This window comes from Crassostrea angulata, chromosome 7 (genome assembly GCF_025612915.1).
Source record: "Crassostrea angulata isolate pt1a10 chromosome 7, ASM2561291v2, whole genome shotgun sequence".
In the NCBI taxonomy this organism is placed as follows: Eukaryota; Metazoa; Mollusca; class Bivalvia; order Ostreida; family Ostreidae; genus Magallana; species Magallana angulata.
This window is the reverse complement of record NC_069117.1, coordinates 932,556-959,407: the sequence shown is the minus strand read 5'-3', so window position 1 is coordinate 959,407 and position 26,852 is coordinate 932,556. Positions and strand designations below refer to the sequence as shown.

The 26,852-nt window shown below is 36.4% G+C and overlaps 1 protein-coding gene across 9 annotated transcripts; it reads left to right on the top strand.

Moving 5' to 3' along the window:
- Positions 1–15: 15 nt before the first annotated feature.
- LOC128156786 (GRB2-associated-binding protein 1-like) lies at positions 16–26,757 on the top strand. Of its 9 annotated transcripts, none has more exons than XM_052819081.1 (7): positions 16–295; positions 5,136–5,162; positions 11,663–11,966; positions 13,296–14,357; positions 19,414–19,444; positions 20,527–20,626; positions 22,974–26,757. In XM_052819081.1, the coding sequence occupies exons 1-7, from the start codon at positions 197–199 to the stop codon at positions 23,208–23,210; spliced, it is 1,860 nt and encodes a 619-aa protein (XP_052675041.1). In that variant the 5' UTR covers positions 16–196; the 3' UTR covers positions 23,211–26,757. The 9 variants fall into 9 exon arrangements, with proteins under 9 accessions (XP_052675041.1, XP_052675040.1, XP_052675039.1 ...); XM_052819080.1 differs by having other exon boundaries at positions 20,527–20,656; XM_052819079.1 differs by lacking the exon at positions 19,414–19,444 and adding an exon at positions 15,795–15,888.
- Positions 26,758–26,852: the final 95 nt, after the last annotated feature.

The following is a 26,852-nucleotide window of genomic DNA, read 5'->3' as shown; positions in this document are numbered from 1 at the left end:
CATACACGGAGCATTTCCGGGCACTACTAAGAAGCCATTATTGAGTCTGGCAGAAAAACAATATTTGTACACTTCCTGTATCTTCTTGAAAAAGATGATGAGATGAAATGATTAGTTGATACGTAAACATGGTCTTATTTTGGATATCGTCATCGGGATAAATGTTGGAATCAGGGAGCCGGAAAGAAAGTGAAAAATGAACAAGATAGCTAACGTAGTGTATTCGGGATGGATGGTCAAATCGCCCCCAGAGAAGAAATTCCGTCTGACAGGGGCCTGGAAAATCTTTAGAGCTGTAAGCGTTTTTGTATTCACTTGACATTGATGTCATTTTGCTAGTTTTTGTTTTTAAGTTGCTTTGTTTAACCTCACAGATTCAAAAAACCTTGTTTCTCTTCCCAAAACTTTTTACTTTTTATTTCTGAGGCTCATCCTCATGAAATGTGTAAAATATGTATATTAATTAGAAGAGCAAATAACTTGTTTCTTGATAAATAAATTAATATGATAAGAGTAGTTATACGATCTTTAATTATATGGATTAATTTAAGATAACTGACTTGTTGGTTTTGTCAGGTATATGTCAAATTAAAAAAAAAAAAAGAAATATGGAAGCATTAATAAACTCATCAGCATTCTGTTCCTTACACCAACAATGTAAGTTGTCTAAGGACAAGCAATATGTGAAGAATTAAACAGATATTTGAAGATGTTATTTATACAATACTTGATGATATTTCTTCACGACCAGTTATGTCTATGCACATTTCTTGTGCTTCTTTACTCAGTAAGTACAATAACTATTACACTATAGAGGCTATTAATAATATGCTGCAGCAAATTAAAAAAAATTCAATTTTCATTCTTTACTAAATTTTGCAAGGACAATTTTATGAGACAGTCTTAAGAGAAGATTCTTCTCACAGCAGACGATATTTTCCTTGTCAGAATACCTCAATATTATTTATTGACATACAGACTGAAAGGCCAAAGTATTTAATCTTGATCAGCCTTATAACATGTTTAGACAGAAAATTGACTGCCTATTTGGAATTTTGTAGATTGGATTAAAAGCTGTTTATCCTAAGTCTTATGTAGAAAAATAAGAGCAGTACAGTACTTTAAATTCTCTCATTTCAATTCGTTCTTTTTTTCTACTTTAACAATGGCAGAGCAGTATTTCTTAAGTTTGTTAAGAGGTTCATAATCCACTTGGTGATCAGTTAAAATGTCACGTAGATCTTCCATTATAAACTAGCTAGCTATATTTTTTTCTGTCTACACACTATTGAAACATGTGATTTTGTAGGGAGGTTTTAGGAGAGCAGAAAAATATGGATGAACTGTTCTATTTGAGTTTATGGATAATGTCCATGTTCATTGCCTCGGTGACATTTAGGGGTACTCATATTTATTAATAAGTGGATCCGAAGCACTTGGGGTATGCAGTGTAGAGAATTGGGGTAATTTAATGCCATTCAAGTTTATTAAGTCAATTGGGAGCAGAGCATCCACTTGCAGACTCAAACATATGGCAGGTCATTAACAGAATAGAAAAATTGATTGTTATAAAACTAAATATCAGTTTGAAAGGAAAAGGCATTGTCAAGTGTTTCATGACTGTTTAAGCTATATTTAAACGCTTGACACTAAAGCTTATAAGTAACAAAGCAAAGTTGACTCACACCGAGAAACTGTGTGCAAAAGTACCATTGAATTTGTCCAGCTAATTTTCATGCAATACCGAGTTAATTTTCAGCGGGATTGCCTTATTTAAGAGTAGTTAATATAATTTGTCCTCCAAATCAAAATGTCAGAAGTATTGGAATAGGTTTGGTTCCAATTCGATTCTGTGTTAATCTTAATTTGATATAACTATATCACTACCCACTAACACCCGCAGTGTTTTGGAATAGTTGTAAACAACTGCAAAGCAGTGTCAATTATCGTCATGCACTCTGCTCTCACCCACATATTCCCAGTACATGCCCCTCCACCCACCCCCAGTAGCTGTAGCTATGTGTGGACAGAAAGGGGGAGTGTCTGATTGATCAACTGAGCCCCGATAACAGCATGCCCAAGAGGAGTCACTCTGACAGAACTGTTCACTGTAAGATTGTCTACTGTCAGATAGATCACACTGTAAGATTGTCTACTGTCAGATAGATCACACTGTAAGATTGTCTACTGTCAGATAGATCACACTGTAAGATTGTCTACTGTCAGATAGATCACACTGTAAGATTGTCTACTGTCAGATAGATCACACTGTAAGATTGTCTACATGCCCAGTCTGAGTTTTGGAACTTCAGGCCTCAGCATGGGTGAGATTTAAGAGTATTTTGAGTCAAGGGATGAAGAAGATTTCTTCAGGCAATGCCTGCTGTCCCACCCATTGAGGTCTTTTGTTGAAATAAGATTAACATTTTATATTAAATGAGTAGAGTTTAAATGTCAATCAAAATTTTCAGCCCTATAGCCCATGTTCACTAAATATAAAGTTAGGACTCTCTTCCTCAGTCGTAAAGACAGAGTGACCCATGTAATACATAAGCTGAAGGACTTGTAGATAAATTTCACTGCTGCTAATCTCTAACACTTGATCAGTGATTATTAGAGATGATTACCTGCTTGTTTTGGTTGAACGCACGACAGGTATGAGTGCTACCTGAGGTATTTAAAATTAGTAACGTCAAGTCAAAGGTATGTGGGCTATTTCTCTCATCATAACACATAGGTGCAATGCATTTATTATGAATCAATATCTTTGTCACTGATTATTTTGTCCTCAATGAATTCTTACTAAAGTTACCTAAAACACAAAATGTTGTTAGCTTGGGAGAAGGAAATTTGGATACATGTATTATATATTCATAACTAGAGTTACACTATATAGTCCAAGTGAACCCCTATACTAGTATAACTGGTAGACCATTAATATCTGTAGATGTATCTGCAATTGTATTAGTATTCTGGTACATGTAATTCTTACACTGTCATGATGGAATATATTATGTACGTTGGTTAAGGTAGCATGGTATGGGTACGGTGATTTAAACTATACAGCCGTGGAGATAATTTGGGCATGAACAAGTTCACCATTTGGCCTTCAGCTATAAACAGATTATTTTTACCTTTTAAGTATCAGATTTCTCCAAAAATCTTTTAAAATAAAGTAAGTGTTATTTATTTAGAGAATCTGAGATATTTTATTTATCATTTTTTGAATTGTTAAAGAGAAGGATATTTTAATTATTATAGGAAGTGAGGTTAGGATTAAATTTGATTGATCATAACAAATTGATTTAAAATTATTACTTTTTCAGTAATTTTATTATTCATCTTAATTATTATGATACATTATGTACTGGGTTTTCCTAATTTGATTGAAGTTTTGATAAATTTTTTTCGAGTTCAAATTTTTTGAAAATTAAGTTAAAACAAATGTCTGGTTTTCCGAGTAAACGCTGTGCCTGTATGTTGTCGGTAGTTAATTTATTGAAAATTGGACGTCATCATGAAAACATATTATAAATCATAGTGATTAGTCAAAAGGACTATGTCTTTATTTAAACCAATTGTCATATAACGTGTTCGATACTATTTCAAAAACTGTAATTTTGCAAAACTATGTGAAAATGGAAAATACAGAATGAAAAGGACCAGGAATATAATCATCAAACCAGAGCCGTCCTCATTTTGAATTTTATTTTTTTAGGGGGAGGGGGTTATAGGGGGTTGAGGGATATGTCAGATAAACAAATTTGTAGAATTATTGCAACAGAATTGTAGAAATTATTGCAGCTCAATAATATCTTGTATTTTTATCTTGATTAAGAAACTCCAATTTTCGTATTAAGAAGTCCTTCGTATTAAGAAGGACTTGCTTTCAGGTTATGCTTGGTACAGTGTTAATTCTTCATTGTTGGTGAAGGTAATTAATTATGAAATGAATATAAAATTCCTAAGTACTGTTGATGCCGACACAAGACTGATGGTCTCCTACAATATGTACTAAATGGCTCTGTGATGGGGTGTGAATTACCTCTGGAAATAGGATAAGTAGAACCCTTGGCCGACCGTCTCCCGCCTGATGATGGGGCACATTAGACAATTATAAATATGATACATAGAACCATTTTCTGAAAATGTGCTCTTCATATAGATATTGAGAGTATGCTCAGTAATTAGGAGGAGACTCTTAGAGTTGTACAACTATTGTAATAATAGTACAGTCATTGTTAATGAAGTGAAACATCCCCCCCCCCCCCCTATAATAGTACAGTCATTGTTAATGAAGTGAAACACCCCCCACAGACTACTGTCATACTAAAGTGTGGAAGGGTGAGGGAGGGGCAACATTCTAATGCCAATTCATGTATCTTAATCAAGGCCATGATAAAACAGGGCAGTGAAGAATAAACACACATTACATTATGCTGAAGGCTATTAATGTTTGGAAAATAATTTCACTCAGTAATTCAAAAATTAAGTAGAGCAGAAAAGGATGGAAATTGACAGTTGATATGAACTTAAGATTGAGAATGACAGACTGAACTCCAAAAAAATAATTTAAAAAAAAAAGCGTAATAAAAATGCTATCAAAAGTTTAAGAATTCTATATTTCGGTAAATGTCTTGATTGTGGGGAGGGTGGTGTCGTTTCTATTGATGGCATGAGATAGAGTCTCTGGTTAGAGCCGAGCACCACCTGTCTTGTTGACCGAGGGCTGAGCCCCCTCGAGTCCACCGCTGATGACGAGTCGAGATATTACGCCTGCAATCTGTCATTTCCACTCAGATAGGCGGCCTGCTTTTGTGTATTGTTTATCCCACCTTAGACATCACCTGTCGTACAGAGCGTCTTCATTCAATAGAAATCACAGAAATTAAGCCTGCCGATTGAGATTGGGGGTACATCTGCCTATCAAATAGAGGCTCTTTATTATGTCCTTTCTTTCTGAAGCCTCATTTTAAGATTATTAGACCAAAAGTAGAGGTTCCTGTAGCATAAGTTTACTTTTTGAAAATCTTTCCTGCTGTGTAAAAGGACCAAGATTTTTACCGTCTTAGCTAGCTAGTGAAGGAAGATAAATCAAAGCATTTCTGATAAAATGATGTGTTTTATTTTACCAGTTTTCTGCCGATGTGATGGACACAACAGTAAGTTTATTCTCGTGTATTTGTTATTTTCATTTTCCACTTTCAGTTTCTTTAATAACCACTGATGACTGATGGAAACCCATTCACTTTGAGATGATCATCTTCATTAACAGACTCAAATTAATTCTTATTCCACAAAGTAATTAATGTGCACACGCATATATCCGTCAGTCATTTCTAATATTAGTTGGCCAGATTGCAAAGCAAACACAACACATGATCGATTATGGAGAGATACTGATTTTGAGATCTTTCATACATTTTCTGTTGTTGACATATTTTCAGGTTTGGTCATGACACCTAAGCACTCTATTCTAATGTGTAAATAATTACGCAGTTTACTTCGAAAAAGCCCTTATGGTCTACCTGGTATCTCCGTTTTTTTGTTTGTTTTTTTTTTAAGTATAAACGATATTTATGATTTCTTTTAAAGGTTACCATCTTTGTTAGTATCAATAATATGTATCTAAAAGGAAAATCAGTTTTAACTCAGAGACCTTTGACATGATATTAAATTACTAGCAATAAATAAAAAGTACCTGTTACTTTAATTTTAAACACACATGTACATGATGTAGTTCAGCTAAAAATGCCGTCGTAATAATTTCTCCACAAACACTTTGCTTCTCAGTCCGGCCATCTATCGTGGTTTCTTGTTTGTATTAATTTTTTTTGGATCTTTTTTCTTTGGATTTTTAGGGAATGCTTTGGTATATTGCATGTTTCTTTTGTTTTGTTTTGTAAGAGGAATCTTGGTAAGGCATGAGCTGACTTTTGGTACTGAGTAATGTTGTAGGTCATCTGTCCTCAGCAATCAAAACAATAGCATGGAGATTGATCACTTCTGTACAATATCTGAAATCAGAACTCTCCTCGAATGTGTAATGGAAATCAGAAGAACTAATTAACACATTCCATGCATGATAATTAAAACGTCCAGATTTAATCTACATTAACTGCTCTGTTTTTTGTTCTGAACATGGAATGAATTAGACTTGTGAGCCGTGTCAATCTTTCGGTAGATACTAGCTATGGAGAACAGTCCCAGTGATGATTTATTATATCCAAGCCGATCTTGAGATGCTGGTGACAGCTGACAAATATGGTTCACCAAACATCACAAACTTCTTGTAAATTTCATTTTCTGAAATAATTGTTTATGTTGAATTACGTTATAATAATTATTTTTAGAAAACTAGATGCTATTACTTTTTGTGCGTTTGTTTTGGATTCGGTAAGTGTTATAATGTTTTCAGTGTAGTGTTCATTACAGCTCTATATTTAGTTTTAAAAAATCCAGATAATCCTGATAAGAGCAGTCAAATTTGGAATATTTATTTCTGGTATTGTAGAGTTAATGGAATCCAGCACTTGAATTAATGACTTCTGATCTACCGTAATTCAATAGGAACACGCTCACATTCATAACTTTATATAGCAGTTACTTTGCATATTAATTAATTAGTACAGATTAATTCATTCTAATTTTGATATTCACTGTCAGCATTAAATAAATTTGGCATCGCTGGTTGTGGGAATAATATGAATCTAATAATTATTGTACATTGTCATTGCCCTAGTATTGGCGCTTTATTGTGTGCCTGCCTTTGGCCCTTCATTGGACCCTGACTGGCCCTTCTGCTGGTCCCTTGTCTCTCTTTATTTTCCTTTGTGCTCCCATCCTACCTTATGTTATAACAAGTAAACCCCACATTGTTATTGATTGTAAGTAGTAAGACATAAACTGTGCATTTGTTGACAAACAGAACGTGGAGGTACATTAAGGTAATGGTTTCAGAGAGAGCAGTCCTTCCTGTGACGTAAGGCTTTTGTTTTACGGTGATGTTAGATGTGTGTATGGATCAGTGAGGCGTGACCAGACAGTAACCAGTCAGAGGTGCTAGTCTTCATTACCACTCACTATCATATCCTCACTGCTGGCCTCTTCTTGGTCAGCTAATATGTCTCCTCTCGATGGATCATTACTTATCTTTATACCTGTTGTGAGAGTTGATTAGATTTTACTTACCTGTATGTATTTTGATGTACCTTTTTGACACCGGTAAGTTGTAATATGACAAATGTCAGATATGAAAGTATAATTGAATATCAACAAATTATCTGATCAATTTACTGTAGTAATTTGACAGATGAGATGCCTTTTATCAAAATGGAATTTTTGAAATAAGTACTGGTATACACAGAAATATTCAAAATGACAACGTTTAATGAAATGAAGGGAGATTGAATATCAGCTTGTATATGCCGGTTGATTGGTACTTGGCCGTCATCGATGATCTGTTCTTTATTTATTGCTCCTCTTCATTGTGTTTTTATGAAGGGACGGTCATTTTTTGACTCGCTAGAAGGAAGTTATTCTGAAGGAGAAACAAACCCAAGCCTTGATTTCACTGTCGACTAATGGACTATTATTTTAATGGTTTTCCGGGGAGGTGATTTTGCCTATGTCAGATAATAGCTAACATAGCCCCAATCTCCGATATGTGAACTTGTGTGCAAGGCACAAGTTCTCCCAAACAGTGAGAGAGGAAGTAAATACATTTCCTTGTGTGAAAGTGAAAGTAGTTGTAAACAACACAGTGCAGGGGGACCTTGCTGTGCTCTATAAATAGCTGGCTTCGGTATTCAAATGGAAAGAGAAACATAAAAAACCTGTTGACAAGCATGCCTGGCATTCCTGAACTCTGACAATCTGTTTCATGTAATTGCCTTTTTGTGTGGATGTGAAGCCGCCTCGGCTACATGTAGGTGTTTGGTGCTCAGTTACAGTCGGCCCGCTGATGATATAACCTGCTCCATGTTGGTTGTTTTGTTCCCAGGGGGTGGGTGGTTGCTGAGTGGGGGTTAAAAATGTGGTGTGTATATGGGGTGGGGGGAGATGATCCCGGGGTGATGAAGGCAGGGTCATTGACCACTCTCACAGACTCAGACACCCTGACAAGTTAAGGCTGCTCAATCTAGTGAGTTCTCTGTAAATGCTCTGATCTGATATAAAGAGAACTGGTACTAGTTCATAAGAAAAATTGTAAGTCTAATGCCGAAATTTAATTTGGGAAATCCAGTCCAGTAGAATTTTAGTTGTAGATATAAATCTTCTTGTTTGTTTAAATTTTAAATATTTTTATATCAACTTTCATTCTTTAGGGTTTAGATGGGTGGACCTTTTTTGTTTAAATTACTGGTTTTCCGTTTTATTTTTATTTGTCGTTTTCATGTCATTTAACTTCATAGCCCACCCAGCCATCAGCCTATGACAGTGTTTTGCTTGGAATTAAGGGTAGATATTTCTCAGGTCACTTATGGGAGTAGAAGATTTAAACTTGTGAGGGCTGAAGGTTCATGTGCTGCATGAGGGTAGCTACTTGACCACTGTTTGTTTGTGTACTGACTTTGTCCGGGTAGGAATAAGCTTGTACCTGTGTAAGACCAGTTAGGCACTGATACTGTCTCGCCAAGGTCAGTATGATGTAAACATATCCCTCTCTCTCTCTCTCTCTCTCTCTCTCTCTCTCTCTCTCTCAGTACAACATAACTGTCCCGAGTTACCTCTGGACAAATGAATAATGAGTGCCTGCTGTATTTGAGGGAACACATGTTTTAATTTAATTGTCATGTTAAATGATTGTAAGAATTAGGTGTGAAGGTTAATCAACAAAAGGTGTGTGTTTTGTTCAGTGTAGTTTTTAGGTAAAAAAAAAAAAATCCACAGTAAAGTGTTATTAGGAAGTAACTCCAAATCATAGGTAATGCTGACAGGTATTTTAAGAAGTAACTCCATGAATTAAGTGTTTCACGTATTAACAAGTATTATGCATGTTATAAGGGAAATATTTTTAGATATTAAAAGATAAATGCCAAGTATAGTAAGAAGTGCCTCTTTAAAATATATATTATTAAGAAGTGACTGATAATTATTTAAATATGATAAAGAAGTGACTATAAAATAGTCACTGTGTATTAACTGTAAGAACTGAATCAACATAAGGTCAAGGAATTGAATCAACAACATGGGTGATTTATAATTGGTGAAGGGGTTGATGGTTGTATTACAGTTTTGGATAGTCTACAGTGGGTAGAGTAGTCTCCTATATATTAATAGTTGGGTTGTACGGTGTTTGCACAGTATACAGGTAGTTGGGATGGTCTGTGTACTACAGTGGTTGTACTACAGTGGTTGAACTACAGTGGTTGTACAGTATAGTTGGGATGGTCTGTGTACTACAGTGGTTGTACAGTATAGTTTTGATGGTCTGTGTACTACAGTGGTTTTACAGTATAGTTTGGGTGGTCTGTGTACTACAGTGGTTGTACAGTATAGTTTGGGTGGTCTGTGTACTACAGTGGTTGTACAGTATAGTTTGGGTGGTCTGTGTACTACAGTGGTTGTACAGTATAGTTTTGATGGTCTGTGTACTACAGTGGTGTACAGTATAGTTTTGATGGTCTGTGTACTACAGTTGTTTTACAGTATAGTTTGGGTGGTCTGTGTACTACAGTGGTTGTACAGTATAGTTTTGATGGGCTGTGTACTACAGTGGTTTTACAGTATAGTTTGAGTGGTCTGTGTACTACAGTGGTTGTACAGTATAGTTTGGGTGGTCTGTGTACTACAGTGGTTGTACAGTATAGTTTTGATGGTCTGTGTACTACAGTGGTTGTTCAGTATAGTTGGGATGGTCTGTGTACTACAGTGGTTGGGATAGGTTGTGTTGTTAGTGGTTTAGATGGTTTTCAGTTTAGATGGAAGACAAACTGTATTGTTTTATTCATGAAATATGCAGCTTGTATTGGTTGACATACAGGTTGCAGTTATACCAGGCAGAGTGCAAGCATCTGTTTGTTTTTGCTGACATCAAATCCTAGCTCTATGTTCAGAAGTCGTTCACAGTAATTGATGGCGGCTGACAAGTATTTCCTCGGTCACTTGGTACACCGCTGCTGTAGCTACAGATACAAGGGCTGGCAGAGCATGTTTCTGGGACATCCTACTAAACTGACAACTCACAGACTAATTATAGCAGGAATGCGGTATTTTTATCCCCTCTCTCTCTCACATCTTTCTTTGTTCTTTGCGGGACATGCCTACAGATTCTTACACTAGGGACATGCCTACACATTATTACACTAGCTGTAAATAGGTCTGAGTATTTCTGTTCTCCACGAAAATTTGTCATGAAGAATTGGTGAATATATATTTAGAAATTGGTCGATTGTAGGGATAGAAAAAGGTCTATGTGAACCAGTGAATCTGTCCATTGCAAGGATATAATCAGACCAAGATTGTAAGGATCTCATTGAACTTGTGATTTCTTATTTCAGAGGTGATGTCAGCTTTTGTTTACCTGTTTGATGATGTAAGCTTGTGTTTACCTGGTCGAGGTGGGAGGCAGCCAGCCCATGTAATGGCCATGTCTTTATTTACCTGTGATGTTCACAGGTGTGATATATGATGCTTCTTCTAGTCCTCTAAGTGCGGTGTCATTAATTCATGAACATCACGGATGTTAAAGTACAGTCAAAAGTAGCCATGCACCTACAGGGAAATATCTCAACATGCATTCAAGTGAATCGGTCAATTTAGAATTTCATGTGTAGAATATTTTAAAAGTTTTTTTTTAGGGACTAATGAAATTTGCATCTGGCTTGAATTAATTAACAAAGATTATAGATGACAGCAATTTATATTCTCTTTCAAGATTTTGTTGAGGAAAGCTATTCGACACACAGATAAATAGAAAGGTGTACATATGCTGGGACATTATCCAACTTGCACAGGCGGATTATGTGACTTTGCATAATGCAGCCATTGGTGAAATACCAAAGTGTTTTTCCAGAGTGATGTTTGGGTCATCTGACTTATTTCAATTTCTCAAGGTTTTATTGGAATAATTTGTTTTTGAAAGATGTGATGTTTAAGCATATGCAGTTCAAGAAAGAACAAACATTCTGCAGACTCTGAAATCTATCTGAGTCATCCGGGTTGGTGATATTTCTAATTGTTGGAGGAGATATTCCTGCCTTTTTCTTTAGAAGTTGTGATATCCTTAATTTACGAGACAAACACTGTAGCCAGAGCTGGCTAATTACTAGACAGACTCAGAGAAAGAGTTTGTGTGACTCAGACAGGGCTACATTACAAGCCTGTAACAGCGGACCTTCCTCCATTATTTGGTCCAAGATTGTGGTGGTTTGTGTATTCACACAAGATTATATTAATTAATTTAATTGCCTCTCAAGTGTTTTGTTGAATGACAATTTATGTTAATTAGGGAAAAAGGCTATTTTTCCATCAAATATTCATGCTGTTCTCGGTGGATTTTGATATTTTGAAATCTACAGCTGTGTAGTGAATAATTCATGCTCTGTGGGAATCTCTTTCTGCATGGTCCCCTCACTGCAGAGGAAGATAATAACAGTCATTTCTTCTGTGGATATAATAATAATGGCGACATATTGAGTTTTTGATTTCTCTTTGACAGCGATGGAAGCGAAGGTTCTTTGTCCTGTTCAAGCCCGAGGGTAGTCTTCCTCATCAGTACGTACTGAACTACTACGGGGATGAGAACTGTAAACGACTGAAGGGGGTCATAGATCTGGAGCACTGTGAACAAATCATCGAATCCCTCGACCTCGAACTCTACCCCTTCCTGCTGGCAATCAAAACCTTCCATAAGTCCAAGGAGCGGACCTACTTCCTGGCGACGGACACAGAGGAGCAGATGACCACCTGGGTGAGGAACCTGTGTAGTGTGTGTGGACTGAAGCCGGAGGATAACCCCAACAGTAAGTACTGACAAATAGTAAGTAATGACCAATAGTAAGTACTGACCAACAGTAAGTGCTGACTAACAGTAAGTACTGACCAACAATAAGTACTGACCAATAGTAAGTACTGGCCAACAGTAAGTAATGACCATTAGTAAGTACTGACCAACAGTAAGTACTGACCAACAGTAAGTGTGTCGCTGACCAACAGTAAGTACTGACCAATAGTAAGTGTGTCGCTGACCAACAGTAAGTACTGACCAACAATAAGTACTGACCAACAATAAGTACTGACCAATAGTAAGTACTGGCCAACAGTAAGTAATGACCAACAGTAAGTAATGACCAACAGTAAGTACTGACCAGCAGTAAGTGTGTCGCTGACCAACAGTAAGTACTGACCAATAGTAAGTACTGACCAACAGTAAGTACTGACCAACAGTAAGTGTGTCGCTGACCAACAATAAGTACTGACCAATAGTAAGTACTGGCTAACAGTAAGTAATGACCATTAGTAAGTACTGACCAGCAGTAAGTACTGACCAATAGTAAGTACTGACCAGTAGTAAGTACTGACCAGTAGTAAGTACTGTCCAACAGTAAGTACTGTCCAACAGTAAGTGTGTCACTGACCAACAGTAAGTGTGTCACTGACCAACAGTAAGTGTGTCACTAACCAACAGTAAGTACTAACCAACAGTAAGTACTGACCAACAGTAAGTACTGACCAACAATAAGTGTGTCACTAACCATCAGAAAGTGTGTTGCTGACCAACAGTAAGTGTGTCACTAACCAACAGTAAGTGTGTCACTAACCAACAGAAAGTACTGACCTACAGTAAGTGTGTCACTAACCAACAGTAAGTACTGACCTACAGTAAGTGTGTCACTGACCAACAGTAAGTGTGTCACTAACCAACAGAAAGTACTGACCTACAGTAAGTGTGTCACTAACTTACAGTAAGTACTGACCTACAGTAAGTGTGTCACTGACCAACAGTAAGTGTGTCGCTGACCAACAGTAAGTACTGACCAACAGTAAGTGTGTCACTGACCAACAGTAAGTACTGGCCAACAGTAAGTACTGACCAACAGTAAGTGTGTCGCTGACCAACAGTAAGTACTGACCAACAGTAAGTGTGTCACTAACCAACAGAAAGTACTGACCAACAGTAAGTTGATTAAGTAAGAATCTTTTTATCACCTGAAATTCAATGGCAAACTCTTGAAAAAGTGTTGATAAATGAATACTTGATATGAAATACTCGGTAAATTTTTGAAGCATCTGGCAGATGATTAAGTAGAAGATTTGTATATAAGATAGTAAATTTTTTCCCCCATTTCCAGCTGATGACATTCCTCCACCGATCACAGACAACCCTAGAGCCAGTCTACCACTCCCAGTAGAACACCATCAAACAAAGCCAGTGTTAGCCGAGCCCCCTGTCACCCTCCAACCCACCGACCCCCACCCCACACTCAGGCAGAACTGGCTGGAGGAATACCTCCCTTTGTCAGAGTGTAGCTCGGGCAACAAACCAAGCCCCAACCGTCAGGACAGTGTGGACGATGTCCCTGATGAGCACGCTCCGCCTCCCCCTGTCAAGGAGGGACACAATGATATGGACAATGATGTTTTTCACCCATCGACTTATGATACGCCAAAACGTTGTGAGAGGGGAATAAACAGTATATACAAGGTGCCCCCTCCCCGTGTGATCACCCCTGACCATAACGACGCTCAGGACCCGTACGATGTTCCCCCACCCACCCACCACAGCCCGAGCTCCCCTCGGTCCAGTAGCAGTGACAGCCAGAAGGTGGACTCCGCCTACTCGTCACAGGATGTGTACGACGTCCCTCCCACCACTCACCCCAGTGTTCCCAGGATGGGGGATGTCCCCCCACGCCCTCCCCCGCCAAAATCTTATGTTCAAGAACCATATATGAACCTTCCCAGCAACAGTCACATTTCTACTAAGATTGATTTAGACAAAGTGGTGCCCCCATCTGCTCTGGACAAACATTGTTCCCTGGGATCCTACGATATCCCTCCTCCTAAGCTGACTCACTATGACAGACCTAAAGCAAGTACTCTAATGAATGGTGACATTAAATCTGTGTCCCCCAATAGTGTTCCTCCCCCACCCACAAAGTGTTCAACTGGCACCTCCCACAGTTACATAAATGCCGGCAAGGGTTATGTGCAGCCACATGTGGACGGTGAGAACAATTATCTTCCAATGGAGGGAAACAAATCCCGGAATAACTCGGACAGTGTATACCACGACATGTCAGGAGGTCATGACCCTTACCTGGATATGACCCCTGGAGGTCACCACCAGGTGGAGTATGACACCCCTCCAGCCCGGCCCCCCAGGGTGTCTCCCAGACCTTCCACAAACCAAGGTAAGCTTGTCGTCACACCTGTCAAATACCTGTACACAGTTCATTGTACTGGTTTCCATCTTGCAACAATTTCCCAATAGATGATTTTATATATACACTGTGGTTAACTGTTGTTAAATTCTACGCAAGTAATTCAGTTCATTTGTTTTCATCTTTGAAAGAGGAGGGGGTGTCTTATGATACAGTATCTCAGTCTTCAATTTGATTTTTAGTTTAAACAAGGCTATGTGTTTGAAAGAATTGGAAGGGAAATTCATTTATTTCCTGTAATGTAGGATAATCCGACTGTGGTAGTCAGTGCACAGCTGTTATATACCATAATTATAAACCTTTGTTGACAGCACAAAATACAGATTGAAATTCTCAGAAATATATTTCCCCTCCCAAACACGGCAGTAGTTATTCATTTGTGTGCAGATTTCATAACTAATACAGAATTAGTTAATTAAGATTGTGCAGTTTGATTGTTGGTATAAATTACCTAATTTATGATTATAATTTACCAGATCATTTGATGGAGAGCTTAATTGTGCAGAGTAGCAAGTCAGATCACAGATAAATTGGTAGTAGTCATACTATAGAGATATTGGTAGCTAGTCAGAGTGGCAGATATATTTTCAATATCTTCAATAGCCAAATATATTGCAGAAATATTTTCAGTGTCATTTGCTTACACCGTCAATTGAAGTTTGAAACAGCAAGGACTTCACTAGAATAAAAATTTTTTTGCTGTTTTTATGGAAGATCAGCTGTACACACAGGGCTTTGCCTCACGTAATATTTTGTCTTTGATTTATAGCTTCAAAACTTCACAAGTTAATACAAGCTTATAGTGACAGAATTTCAATAAGTTGATTTTGACAGACAGCTTGTAGGATCTCGTGCTGGGTGTGACGAGCTCTGTATGTAGCTTAACATACAAAACAGCGTCGGTATATCAAAACGTGTCCGGACATTGATGAGTTAGTGATGCATGCCACACATTTCATCATGTGCATCAGTGGAAGGGAAGGGCTCCCTGTCATTCTGTGGCAGATTGTGCAGTAATTTATGCTCTGACTTATTAACCCAGGATAAATCTACATATATAAGCCCCGATTCTTTGAATTCTCAATATTTTTCACGTATACTATTTGGATGGAAGATATTTTGTTGCTCATAACATGTAATATTTCCTTCTTTTTCCAGTTCACAGGTCATTTTATAGTAATACAGTAGAGTTTGCCTATTTCATAGTGTGACTTACAGTTAAATTGCATATAGTTTATTGACATTATGAGACACAATTCTATGATAATTGTTCAACAAGGTCTAAATTTTACAGGTTTACGTTTCTACAGTGTATGAGATGTACAGATAATTTTGAAGCATTTTTACCGGTATTAATAAGCACTATTCAGTGTAACAGTCACATTACCGCTTGACTTCTTTTTACAGAACAAGACACATATACTATATTTAGCACAGCGCGGACCAGAAGTTTTAAACGGCATCCCAGCTCCAGTAGTTCTCAAGGCACGCTGGAAAAAAGGTTTGTCAAAATGGACAGGCGCAGGTGACAGTAGAGCGGGGACACATGTAAACAATGGGGGGGCTCAGTCATTGTTGATGTTGTTAAGATACATGCCCCAGATAGATACCAGTATTGAGTACTGTTTGTCAGATTAAAAGCTAAAGAAATCGATATCTTGCACCTCACATAATGACTGATATCTTACACCTCACATAATGACTGATACCTTACACCTCACATAATGACTGATATCTTACACCTCACATAATGACTGATACCTTACACCTCACATAATGACTGATATCTTACACCTCACATAATGACTGATATCTTACACCTCACATAATGACTGATATCTTACACCTCACATAATGACTGATATCTTACACCTCACACAGTTACTGATACCATACACCTCACATAATGACTGACATCTTACACCTCACATAATGACTGATATCTTACACCTCACATAATGACTGATATCTTACACATCACATAATGACTGATATCTTACACCTCACATAATGACTGATATCTTACACCTCACACAGTTACTGATACCATACACCTCACATAATGACTGACATCTTACACCTCACATAATGACTGATATCTTACACTTCACATGATGACTGATATCTTACACCTCACATAATGACTGATATCTTACACCTCACATAATGACTGATATCTTACACTTAACATAATGACTGATATCTTACACCTCACATAGTGACTGATATCTTACACCTCACATAGTGACTGATATCTTACACCTCACATAATGACTGATATCTTACACCTCACATAGTGACTGATATCTTACACCTCACATAATGACTGATATCTTACACCTCACATAATGACTGATATCTTACACCTCACATAATGACTGATATCTTACACTTAACATAATGACTGATATCTTACACCTCACATAATGACTGATACCTTACACCTCACATAATGACTGATATCTTACACTTAACATAATGACTGATATCTTACACCTCACATAATGACTGATATCTTACACCTCACATAATGACTGATATCTTACACCTCACATAATGACTGATATCTTACACCTCACATAATGACTGATATCTTACACCTCACACAGTTACTGATACCATACACCTCACATAATGACTGACATCTTATACCTCACATAATGACTGATATCTTACACCTCACATGATGACTGATATCTTACACCTCACATAATGACTGATATCTTACACCTCACATAATGACTGATATCTTACACCTCACATAATGACTGATATCTTACACTTAACATAATGACTGATATCTTACACCTCACATAATGACTGATACCTTACACCTCACATAATGACTGATATCTTACACTTAACATAATGACTGATATCTTACACCTCACATAATGACTGATATCTTACACCTCACATAATGACTGATATCTTACACCTCACATAATGACTGATATCTTACACCTCACATAATGACTGATATCTTACACCTCACACAGTTACTGATACCATACACCTCACATAATGACTGACATCTTATACCTCACATAATGACTGATATCTTACACCTCACATGATGACTGATATCTTACACCTCACATAATGACTGATATCTTACACCTCACATAATGACTGATATCTTACACCTCACATAATGACTGATATCTTACACCTCACATAATGACTGATATCTTACACCTCACATAATGACTGATGTCTTACACCTCACATAATGACTGATATCTTACACCTCACATAATGACTGATGTCTTACACCTCACAGTTACTGATATCTTACACCTCACAGTTACTGATATCTTGCACCTCACATAATGACTGATATCTTACACCTCACATAATGACTGATACCTTACACCTCACATAATGACTGATATCTTACACCTCACATAATGACTGATATCTTACACCTCACATAGTGACTGATATCTTACACCTCACATAATGACTGATATCTTACACCTCACATAATGACTGATATCTTACACCTCACATAATGACTGATATCTTACACTTAACATAATGACTGATATCTTACACCTCACATAATGACTGATACCTTACACCTCACATAATGACTGATATCTTACACTTAACATAATGACTGATATCTTACACCTCACATAATGACTGATATCTTACACCTCACATAATGACTGATATCTTACACCTCACATAATGACTGATATCTTACACCTCACATAATGACTGATATCTTACACCTCACACAGTTACTGATACCATACACCTCACATAATGACTGACATCTTATACCTCACATAATGACTGATATCTTACACCTCACATGATGACTGATATCTTACACCTCACATAATGACTGATATCTTACACCTCACATAATGACTGATATCTTACACCTCACATAATGACTGATATCTTACACTTAACATAATGACTGATATCTTACACCTCACATAATGACTGATACCTTACACCTCACATAATGACTGATATCTTACACTTAACATAATGACTGATATCTTACACCTCACATAATGACTGATATCTTACACCTCACATAATGACTGATATCTTACACCTCACATAATGACTGATATCTTACACCTCACATAATGACTGATATCTTACACCTCACACAGTTACTGATACCATACACCTCACATAATGACTGACATCTTATACCTCACATAATGACTGATATCTTACACCTCACATGATGACTGATATCTTACACCTCACATAATGACTGATATCTTACACCTCACATAATGACTGATATCTTACACCTCACATAATGACTGATATCTTACACCTCACATAATGACTGATATCTTACACCTCACATAATGACTGATGTCTTACACCTCACATAATGACTGATATCTTACACCTCACATAATGACTGATGTCTTACACCTCACAGTTACTGATATCTTACACCTCACAGTTACTGATATCTTGCACCTCACATAATGACTGATATCTTACACCTCACATAATGACTGATATCTTACACCTCACATAATGACTGATATCTTACACCTCACAGAATGACTTATATCTTACACCTCACACAGTTACTGATATCTTACACCTCACAGAATGACTGATATCTTACACCTCACATAATGACTGATATCTTACACCTCACATAGTTACTTTTATCTAAATCCCCTAACAACAGAAGCTGTACTGTTGTTTTACATCCCTATCAATATCAGCAGTTGATATAGATATTGAAAGCTTACTCACCTTAAAGAAGTAGATATTTGTATCCCGCATTTCTTACATTGAGATATAAATACTGAAAGTCACACCCATCACATCAGTAAAATTCAGCTACAAACCATGTATGATGACCAGATCTAACTATTTATCAACTCTCTGTTTTGTTGGGTAGAACTTTGCCAATGGATAGGTTTAGAAATGACTGACCCCCCATCGTTGACATGTCATTACCTGGGTATTGTCACCTGTCTGTCCCCTGATAAAGGGAAGTAACTCACTCTCTAACCTTTTATTTCAGGTGAAGGGGATGCAACTCCCACAAATATTAGGTACAATTTTACAAATTGTCAGCATTTTGTGCACTTTGACTTATTCAGCATTGAAACATGTTCCACTTATTTTTTCCCCCAAAAAATTCTTTCTATTTAATATTTCATTTCTTCTTTGCAGTTCTTGTTACATTTGATTTTTTTTTCTTGAATTAATTATAAAAACTGAAGGATTGTGTAATAATGCCCTATAGTCTGTCTCCTTTCATTGGAGTCTGATGACATGCACATCTCATTGTCACTGTTATATTATAGCCCTGAGATTTCACCACGTTGATAAAATCACCTGAACTAAAGTAACCTCTGTTTTATGTTGAATTCATGAAATATCCTGTATTAAAAACTGTCAGGGAGCTGTTTATGCAGTTACTCAGACCTAATCTTTTGTCATGTTTTTATGAGTGAAAACAAGGAGATTTTATAGCAATTTAATTTCCACATCTTTTGAACTCATATCTTTATCTCTCTCTAAATTGTATGAAAATTGAATGTTCAATTTCTATTTCAACTGGTAAAACAAAAAAAATAAATAAAACTATAAACTGTTGATATGTGCATGGTGAACTACTGGTTGATTAAAGACCAATCATCTCTCGGTCGGTGATGTTCTTAATCACAACAGATTGTAATAACCAATGAGTTTACTATGACACAATTAGATTACAATACACAGTTCAAACTTTACTCAAAACGTATTAACATTTATGTAAGTCTCCAATGAATTATCAAACCATTTCAAAAAATTAATCTGTTTTCTTTTATATTTATTTGGAAAGTAAAATATCTTGATAACACTAAGGAACACATAGAGATCTTTGAACCCAATGTACAGTTGGAGCAGAAATCGTTGTGGGATGAGATTTCTTTCATTTGACTGTGATCCAAAATGGTTTTTTTTAGGGATTTGATATTGTTTTTAAAAAATGTAAACATAGGCAAGCAGATAACCATTTAAAAGTTTCCTAGGGAATTTAATTTTGTCAATAAATGTTATCAACCAAATAAACAAAATCAAATTCCCACCAAAATTTTCTCCATTCACAATATTATGTCATTGACCTTTTGACTTTCCTTCTTTTTAGGTCAAACCAGTCTGCCCCACCCCTCCCCTCCCCCCTGAGGCACCCAGACATGGAGACCAGCTCTGAGGAAGATGAGGACTACTTAGTGGACCCCAAACAGGTCATGATGCCGTATTACTACTCCGAACAGGTGGGGCCACAGAAGGGGGCATGCCAGTAGCACTGTCTTTATAATAATGTACCCATTAGTCTGACTATAACCCTTCAGTTTGATGCAGCATGGTTTATTTAAAACACCCCCCCCCCTTCCAGCCTGACTTACTCCAATGCATGATATCCTCCATTCCTGTGTGGCATGTGTCTCTATATAGAGCTATCTGATTTATTTATCTCTCTGTATCTCAATTGAAGATTAATTTCAGAGATACTAAATATGAAAAGCATAACAGAAAATGGGGAAATGGGGTCCAAAGTTGCCCACATTTGGAAAGATAGGAAAGAATAAGATTTTATTCTGAAAGTGTATTTATGAAAGTATCAATTTTAAGACCAGTATAAAGTTCAATGATAGCTATTGATGTGGAAACTAACTGGGGTATGCATACCACGCAATGGGACTGCACACGGTTTATTTTAAAAATGTAGTTTAAAAAGTATGCAAAATGAACCCCCCCCCCCAAAAAAAAAACTACATTGGTCTTTTGCATGGACAAATTATTTTAATTTAAAGCAGTTAATATTTTGTTTAAATTTGAAATTATGTATTATGCTCAAACCAATGGGAAATTGCTTTGTTTTATTTCCCCACGTTCTCTGTTATTTCTGTCTCACCATTAACCTGGGTAATTTTTAGGATTAAGTTGGAAATATTTGAAAATTTAGTTCATTACCTATGAGGCTCAGCTATAACTTCACGTGATCCAATGAAATTGCTGTTTCTCAAATTGAGAGGAATTTTACAAATTTTCTTCACTTGAATTATAATGTGCATGTTTATGAAGTACCTTTGAGAATCCTCCTAGCATGTTGGCATGGCCCGCCTCTGTTCCCTGTTTGTTTATTTATACTAAATAAGGATGATCTTTTATTATGTAATATATGTTTAGACTTTTATCTTCATTTTTGAGTTTGCATTGGTACATTTTAAAGTTAAACCTGCACTGTTTGTAGCTCTGAATTACTTTGACATTCATTATTACCATATTGAAGAAAGTGATTAAAGTTTGTTGTCTTGATACTATAAGAATATACTTGGTTTTGATGTTGAAATGAAATTCTCCTCCCGTGACGGACATTGATGATCAGGGCTTGCCTCAGTCAGCAATGGTATAACAAGGGCTGATAATTTCACTTGTAACAATCAGAACTGCTCAATATTTTTTGTCTATGTGTTTTAACTATATTCAAAATTCTGAACATTTAAAGTTTGGTATGATATTACCTATCTTCATGCATTTTGAACCGTTAGATATATTGTTAGGTATATTATTACGTGTGATATATTGTTTCACGTGATGGTTATTTTGTTACATGAAGTGGCATCTTGCTTCTTTTAGTGAAACCATGTTACATGTGGTGGTATTTTAGTTGCTACAGCTATAAAATATGCAGTATATAGATAATATGCAGATGGTATACCCAATGCAGATTTTATTATCCAAATTATGTCATAGGTCATAGAAATATAGGTCTGCTGCCTTAGGCATGGAATAATTCCATTTTCCTCTTGGAGAGATCTGTATGTTAGGAAATAATTTCCCATGTTACTGAGTGTCCTGTCGTGTTGATGTGGCTGTGATATTCACAGAAATCAATCGCTTCCGAGATACAGCCAAGATACACTCTGTCTGTCGGCAGCACAGAGAGGATATGAAAGGAGAAACAAACTGATCCAGGAAGTTAGACTCTCTAGTTGTATTTTGAATGACTTACTTTTAACAGGCAGAATCACAGAGATCCAATTTCCTGGACAAAACAGACTCGCCTCATCTCATTCTCATGCACTTTAATAACCTGTAGGATGTTGCCCACATTGACATTTAATTGACCTGTTTTCTCTGTAACTAGGGCTTTATCCTTTTTTTGATTTAGGTAGATTATTGCAGTGAAATTGATATGCCATCTTGTAAGACATCAGAGGTCCCAGTTTTGTGATTTTATTGTAAAATGTCATGACTCAGTATCATCAGTTAGTAGTTTCTAGAATTATTCTTTTATTATCTAGGAAAACTAAAGGTTAAGATTTTAATAACAGGGTTAAAGCATCAAGATACATGAGACTTAGTTGATTCACAAATAAACTTTTCCCAAAAATATTTCTTTTTTTTCTTTCACAATTTTAAAGTTCAACAATGTAGTGCAACAGTTTCAAGAGTCAGGTCTAATCCACAATTCATGAGTTTGTAACCTGTTTGGGATTTAATCTTTTGTAAATAACTTGATTTGATTAGTACCTTTTTAAGAATTTTTGAAATGACACTGACTGTTGTGGGGTTTTTTTTTTACAGAGGTCCAAAGGATGGGGGGACATTCCTCCTGCCCCCAACAAACAGGACATGGAACTGAAGTACCTAGAGCTTTCATTGGACAATCCTTACAATGATAATGACAGCCACAGTCTCTCTGTCCAGAACCCTGGACAGAGCACCCCCACCGAGTACAAGGAGATAGACTTCGTCAAGACCAAGGGGCTCCATGACCTCAAGTCGAAGGTCCAAAACGACCGCAAACACGACGAAGCATGACGGCAGGTCGCGGGTCGCTGAACAGTTCCATTGTGTGATGTAGAGGGCAGGCTGTGTGTGTGTGGTGTGTGATCGGTATTTCTGGGTGGTGTGTGTGGTATTTTTATGCCGCATGAGTCTGGCAGTGTGTGTGGTGATTGTGGCAGTGTGTGTGTGGTGGGTGGTAGTGAATGTGGTAGGCTGCAGTCATAGTCCAATTAACATTACCCTGCAGGTTCTGTGTTTGGTAGTTGTTGCGGATATCTGTCATTTTGGTAGTTTTTATAATGATCCGTGCAATCTACCCTTATGGATTGGTATACCCTTATGGCAGAAGGAAATCAAGATCATAGAACTGTTATATGATGGAAGTGATGAAGGCCCTGGAGGAGTGACCCGTGGCTGGTCGTGTTATATGTCAGGGGGACGGGGATCTTGCTCTGTCACAGATTCCATTCTCACAATGATTAGACTATTGTATGTATTACATCAACAGGAATGCACAGGTAATGCAGGAAAAACAACACACATGTACAAGGGTGTACGTGTACACAGTACAGGTTGTACACAATTAAAGAAGTATAAACACACACCTGCCAAATCTGAAGGTAGTACGCAATACACAAAATGTAAAGAAATCGTTTTGTTGACTGTCTCAGTTAGTTGTAAAGGATAATTTTTCAAGAATTTTTAAAATATTTGTTTGTTGTTTTTTTTCTGACTTTTCGTATATTTTATATATATCACTGAACTGGTGAATTTTTGATCCTGTAATTTGTTTTGACAAGAAATATATTCGACCAAATGCAAGGTGTAGATGTAAGCTTTCATGTCATGTTGACAAGTCGGCCACCTTCAGTCTGTTTACTCTCAATGAACTTAAAAATAGCACCCAACCCAAATATTTTATTAACATTTGAGCATCGTATATTGAAAAAACTTATTTTTTTTTTTACTAAGAGAGGTTTAAAGTAAAATTTCATCACTCACCTATTAAAGTTGATTTTCTATAATCTATGCATACACAAACCTACACATAGCCCATAGGGAGCAAACATGAAAAAAGAAGGTGGCCTTGTAACAACAATTATATTAAACATTATGATCTGCCTTATCCACTATATTATAAAAACTTTGTTCAGAAGCCAGGTTGTGTGGAGGTTGGTTGAAACCGATACATCGTATAAGTGTCACAGTGAATACTGGTTGTTTTGTTTTTTTCCCATGAAGAGTGCTAAGCTTATATTGGTAATACTTCAACATTTCTCTTTATACATATATTTTTTGTACACAAAATTGTATGCCAGTTAATGGTCATAGAAATTTTATTATTTGAAAAATATCTTTTTCTCATTTTTTGCTTCAGTGGTTGGAAAATGATGTTGTTTGATACTTCCTCTGTCTTCAGTTTGTTTCAGAAGTAGCTTCTTATTAGATGTATTTTAATGTTTTTTATATTGTGCTTTTGACAAGCTCATAGAACAATTGTTTATCTTGCCACAAATTTTGATAATATTTGATTATGCCAAAAAATGAAACCATAAATAACGACAAAACCTGATAAAGCCAAAGATTTGTATTTGCTCAGTGAATTCCCACCGCTAGGGGGCGCTGGTGGTTGTCCTGCTAAATATGGTTGTTAGGTCATGTGACTTGTGTATAGATGAAATTATTTTGTAGAATTTTGCAAAAATGTGAGTTTACTCTTGGTATTCAATGCAAAAAGTTTGTAAATGAATTGATTCCTGTATAGATAAAAACTCCTTTTGTTTCAATACAAATATGTTATATTCTTGGATATAGCGAAGTCCTCAGGGATCTGTATCATTACAATGCTTAGTTTTTAACTTCTAACTCAAAATATATTTCCTGGTTAATGAAAGTTGAATTTGTGATCCATTAAGAAAAAAAAAAACCCTGTTTATTATGTTTTCAAGGATCATTTTATTTTACTTGATAAACATACCCGGTACATATTTGTAAAGATCATAAGATGGCTCTCTTTAATTAGCAGACAAAAAGCAGTGTGGAAGGTGCTAACTTATAATTACTGCGTAATTAGGTACATTTACATGATCAGTGAAATGTCACAGATACAGTGTGTAGCAAAATGAATCAACAGGTCCCAGAACTTCGCGATCATCCAGTTTTACTGTTGAATTTAAAATCATGTTTTAAAATGAGTTGTAATCGGTATCTTTATTCTCCTTCCTGGTATTCTTAGTGCCTAAATCTGAACCTTCGTAGGTTTATGTTTTTGTGTGAGTGTACTCGTATTGAGTTTGCTCAAAGCCTATGTCGCTTCACACCAGTATTAGTGTTTGCTTATTTCATTTTATCACACCTTGTTTTTATAATGAATGTAAATGACCAATACTTGAATAATGTGTACACTAATGATTTCATGCAATTGTTGATACTTTAGATGAGATGGAAATCTATTTCCTCCATACAGAAATGTTATATTTTTATAGATCCCATTTTCCTCAGACCTTGGCCAAAACTTACTGATGCTTCCATTTTCAGACATTTTGTTTATGTATCAAAAGTTAATTTACATCTATCACCAAAACTAATATGCTGTGTAAGGTAGTGCATTTAAAAGAAACCGAAGGCCACACAGTGACAGTTATATTGTATATTTCAGTGTAAGCTCTCAACAGGTGCCCCATGAAAGAGGCAGTGTTTGTTGACAGTAAATACCACAAATATAATCTGTTGATTAAACTGCTAGAATCATTATTTTATTTTTCAAAAAAAGTTTTTTATTTCATTTTCTAAAAAGCAAAGAGTGGGTGAGGTTAGTCTTTTTCACTAATTTATTCATATTTCACACAGTCATATACACATATTAAATGACCAATTTTAGTTCCTTGTGAAATAAACATAATTCCTTTTGATGTACAATAGTAATGGTACTTAACCAACTTCCTGTAGTTTTATGTTCTGTTATTATTTATCAGAGGCTGTGGAACTGTGGTTCCCTATAGGAAGTAATTCCATCAAAAAGCAGGACTCTCCCTCCCCGAGCCACTGACCAGCACTGTAGGACTCTTTTCAGATTTCTCTAGAGATGGGAATTTTAGGAATGAAATGCTAGGGGGTTTTATGCACTCAGTTCTTGTTCATTCCTAGGAGCAGTGTTAAATCTGTCACCATATAGGGTTTAGGGACTTGTATTTACATCCAACAGGATAACTCCTTGTTTTATGGACTCACATGTACAGCCAATAGAATGTTGGTTCCTGCTAATTTTTAATGACATACAAATGATACATCCAATAGAATGAGGGCTCTGATTGATGGGACAAGTTGTGTTACTTTGTTATGTTGTTGTATATAGCAATAGTCATTTATGTTATAAAATTTCTCTTTTTTGTTAATTGATTTTTAATATATATATATATTAGATACATACATACCAATTGTTACTTGAGCTGAACCGTTTTGAATCCTCCCTGTTGGACAGTACTGAACTATTAGTGTGCCATTGTAAGATATTGGTCAGCATTGGAGACTGTCCTGTTGATGAACAGTGCGTAGTTTTTAATAAACTCCTAAACAATGACATTGACTTCTGCTTTATTCATACCTGAGCTTATCAGAGCCATGTGGTTTACAGCCTGTGTCTGTAACAAACTATCTTTTGAGTATTAAAAGGAC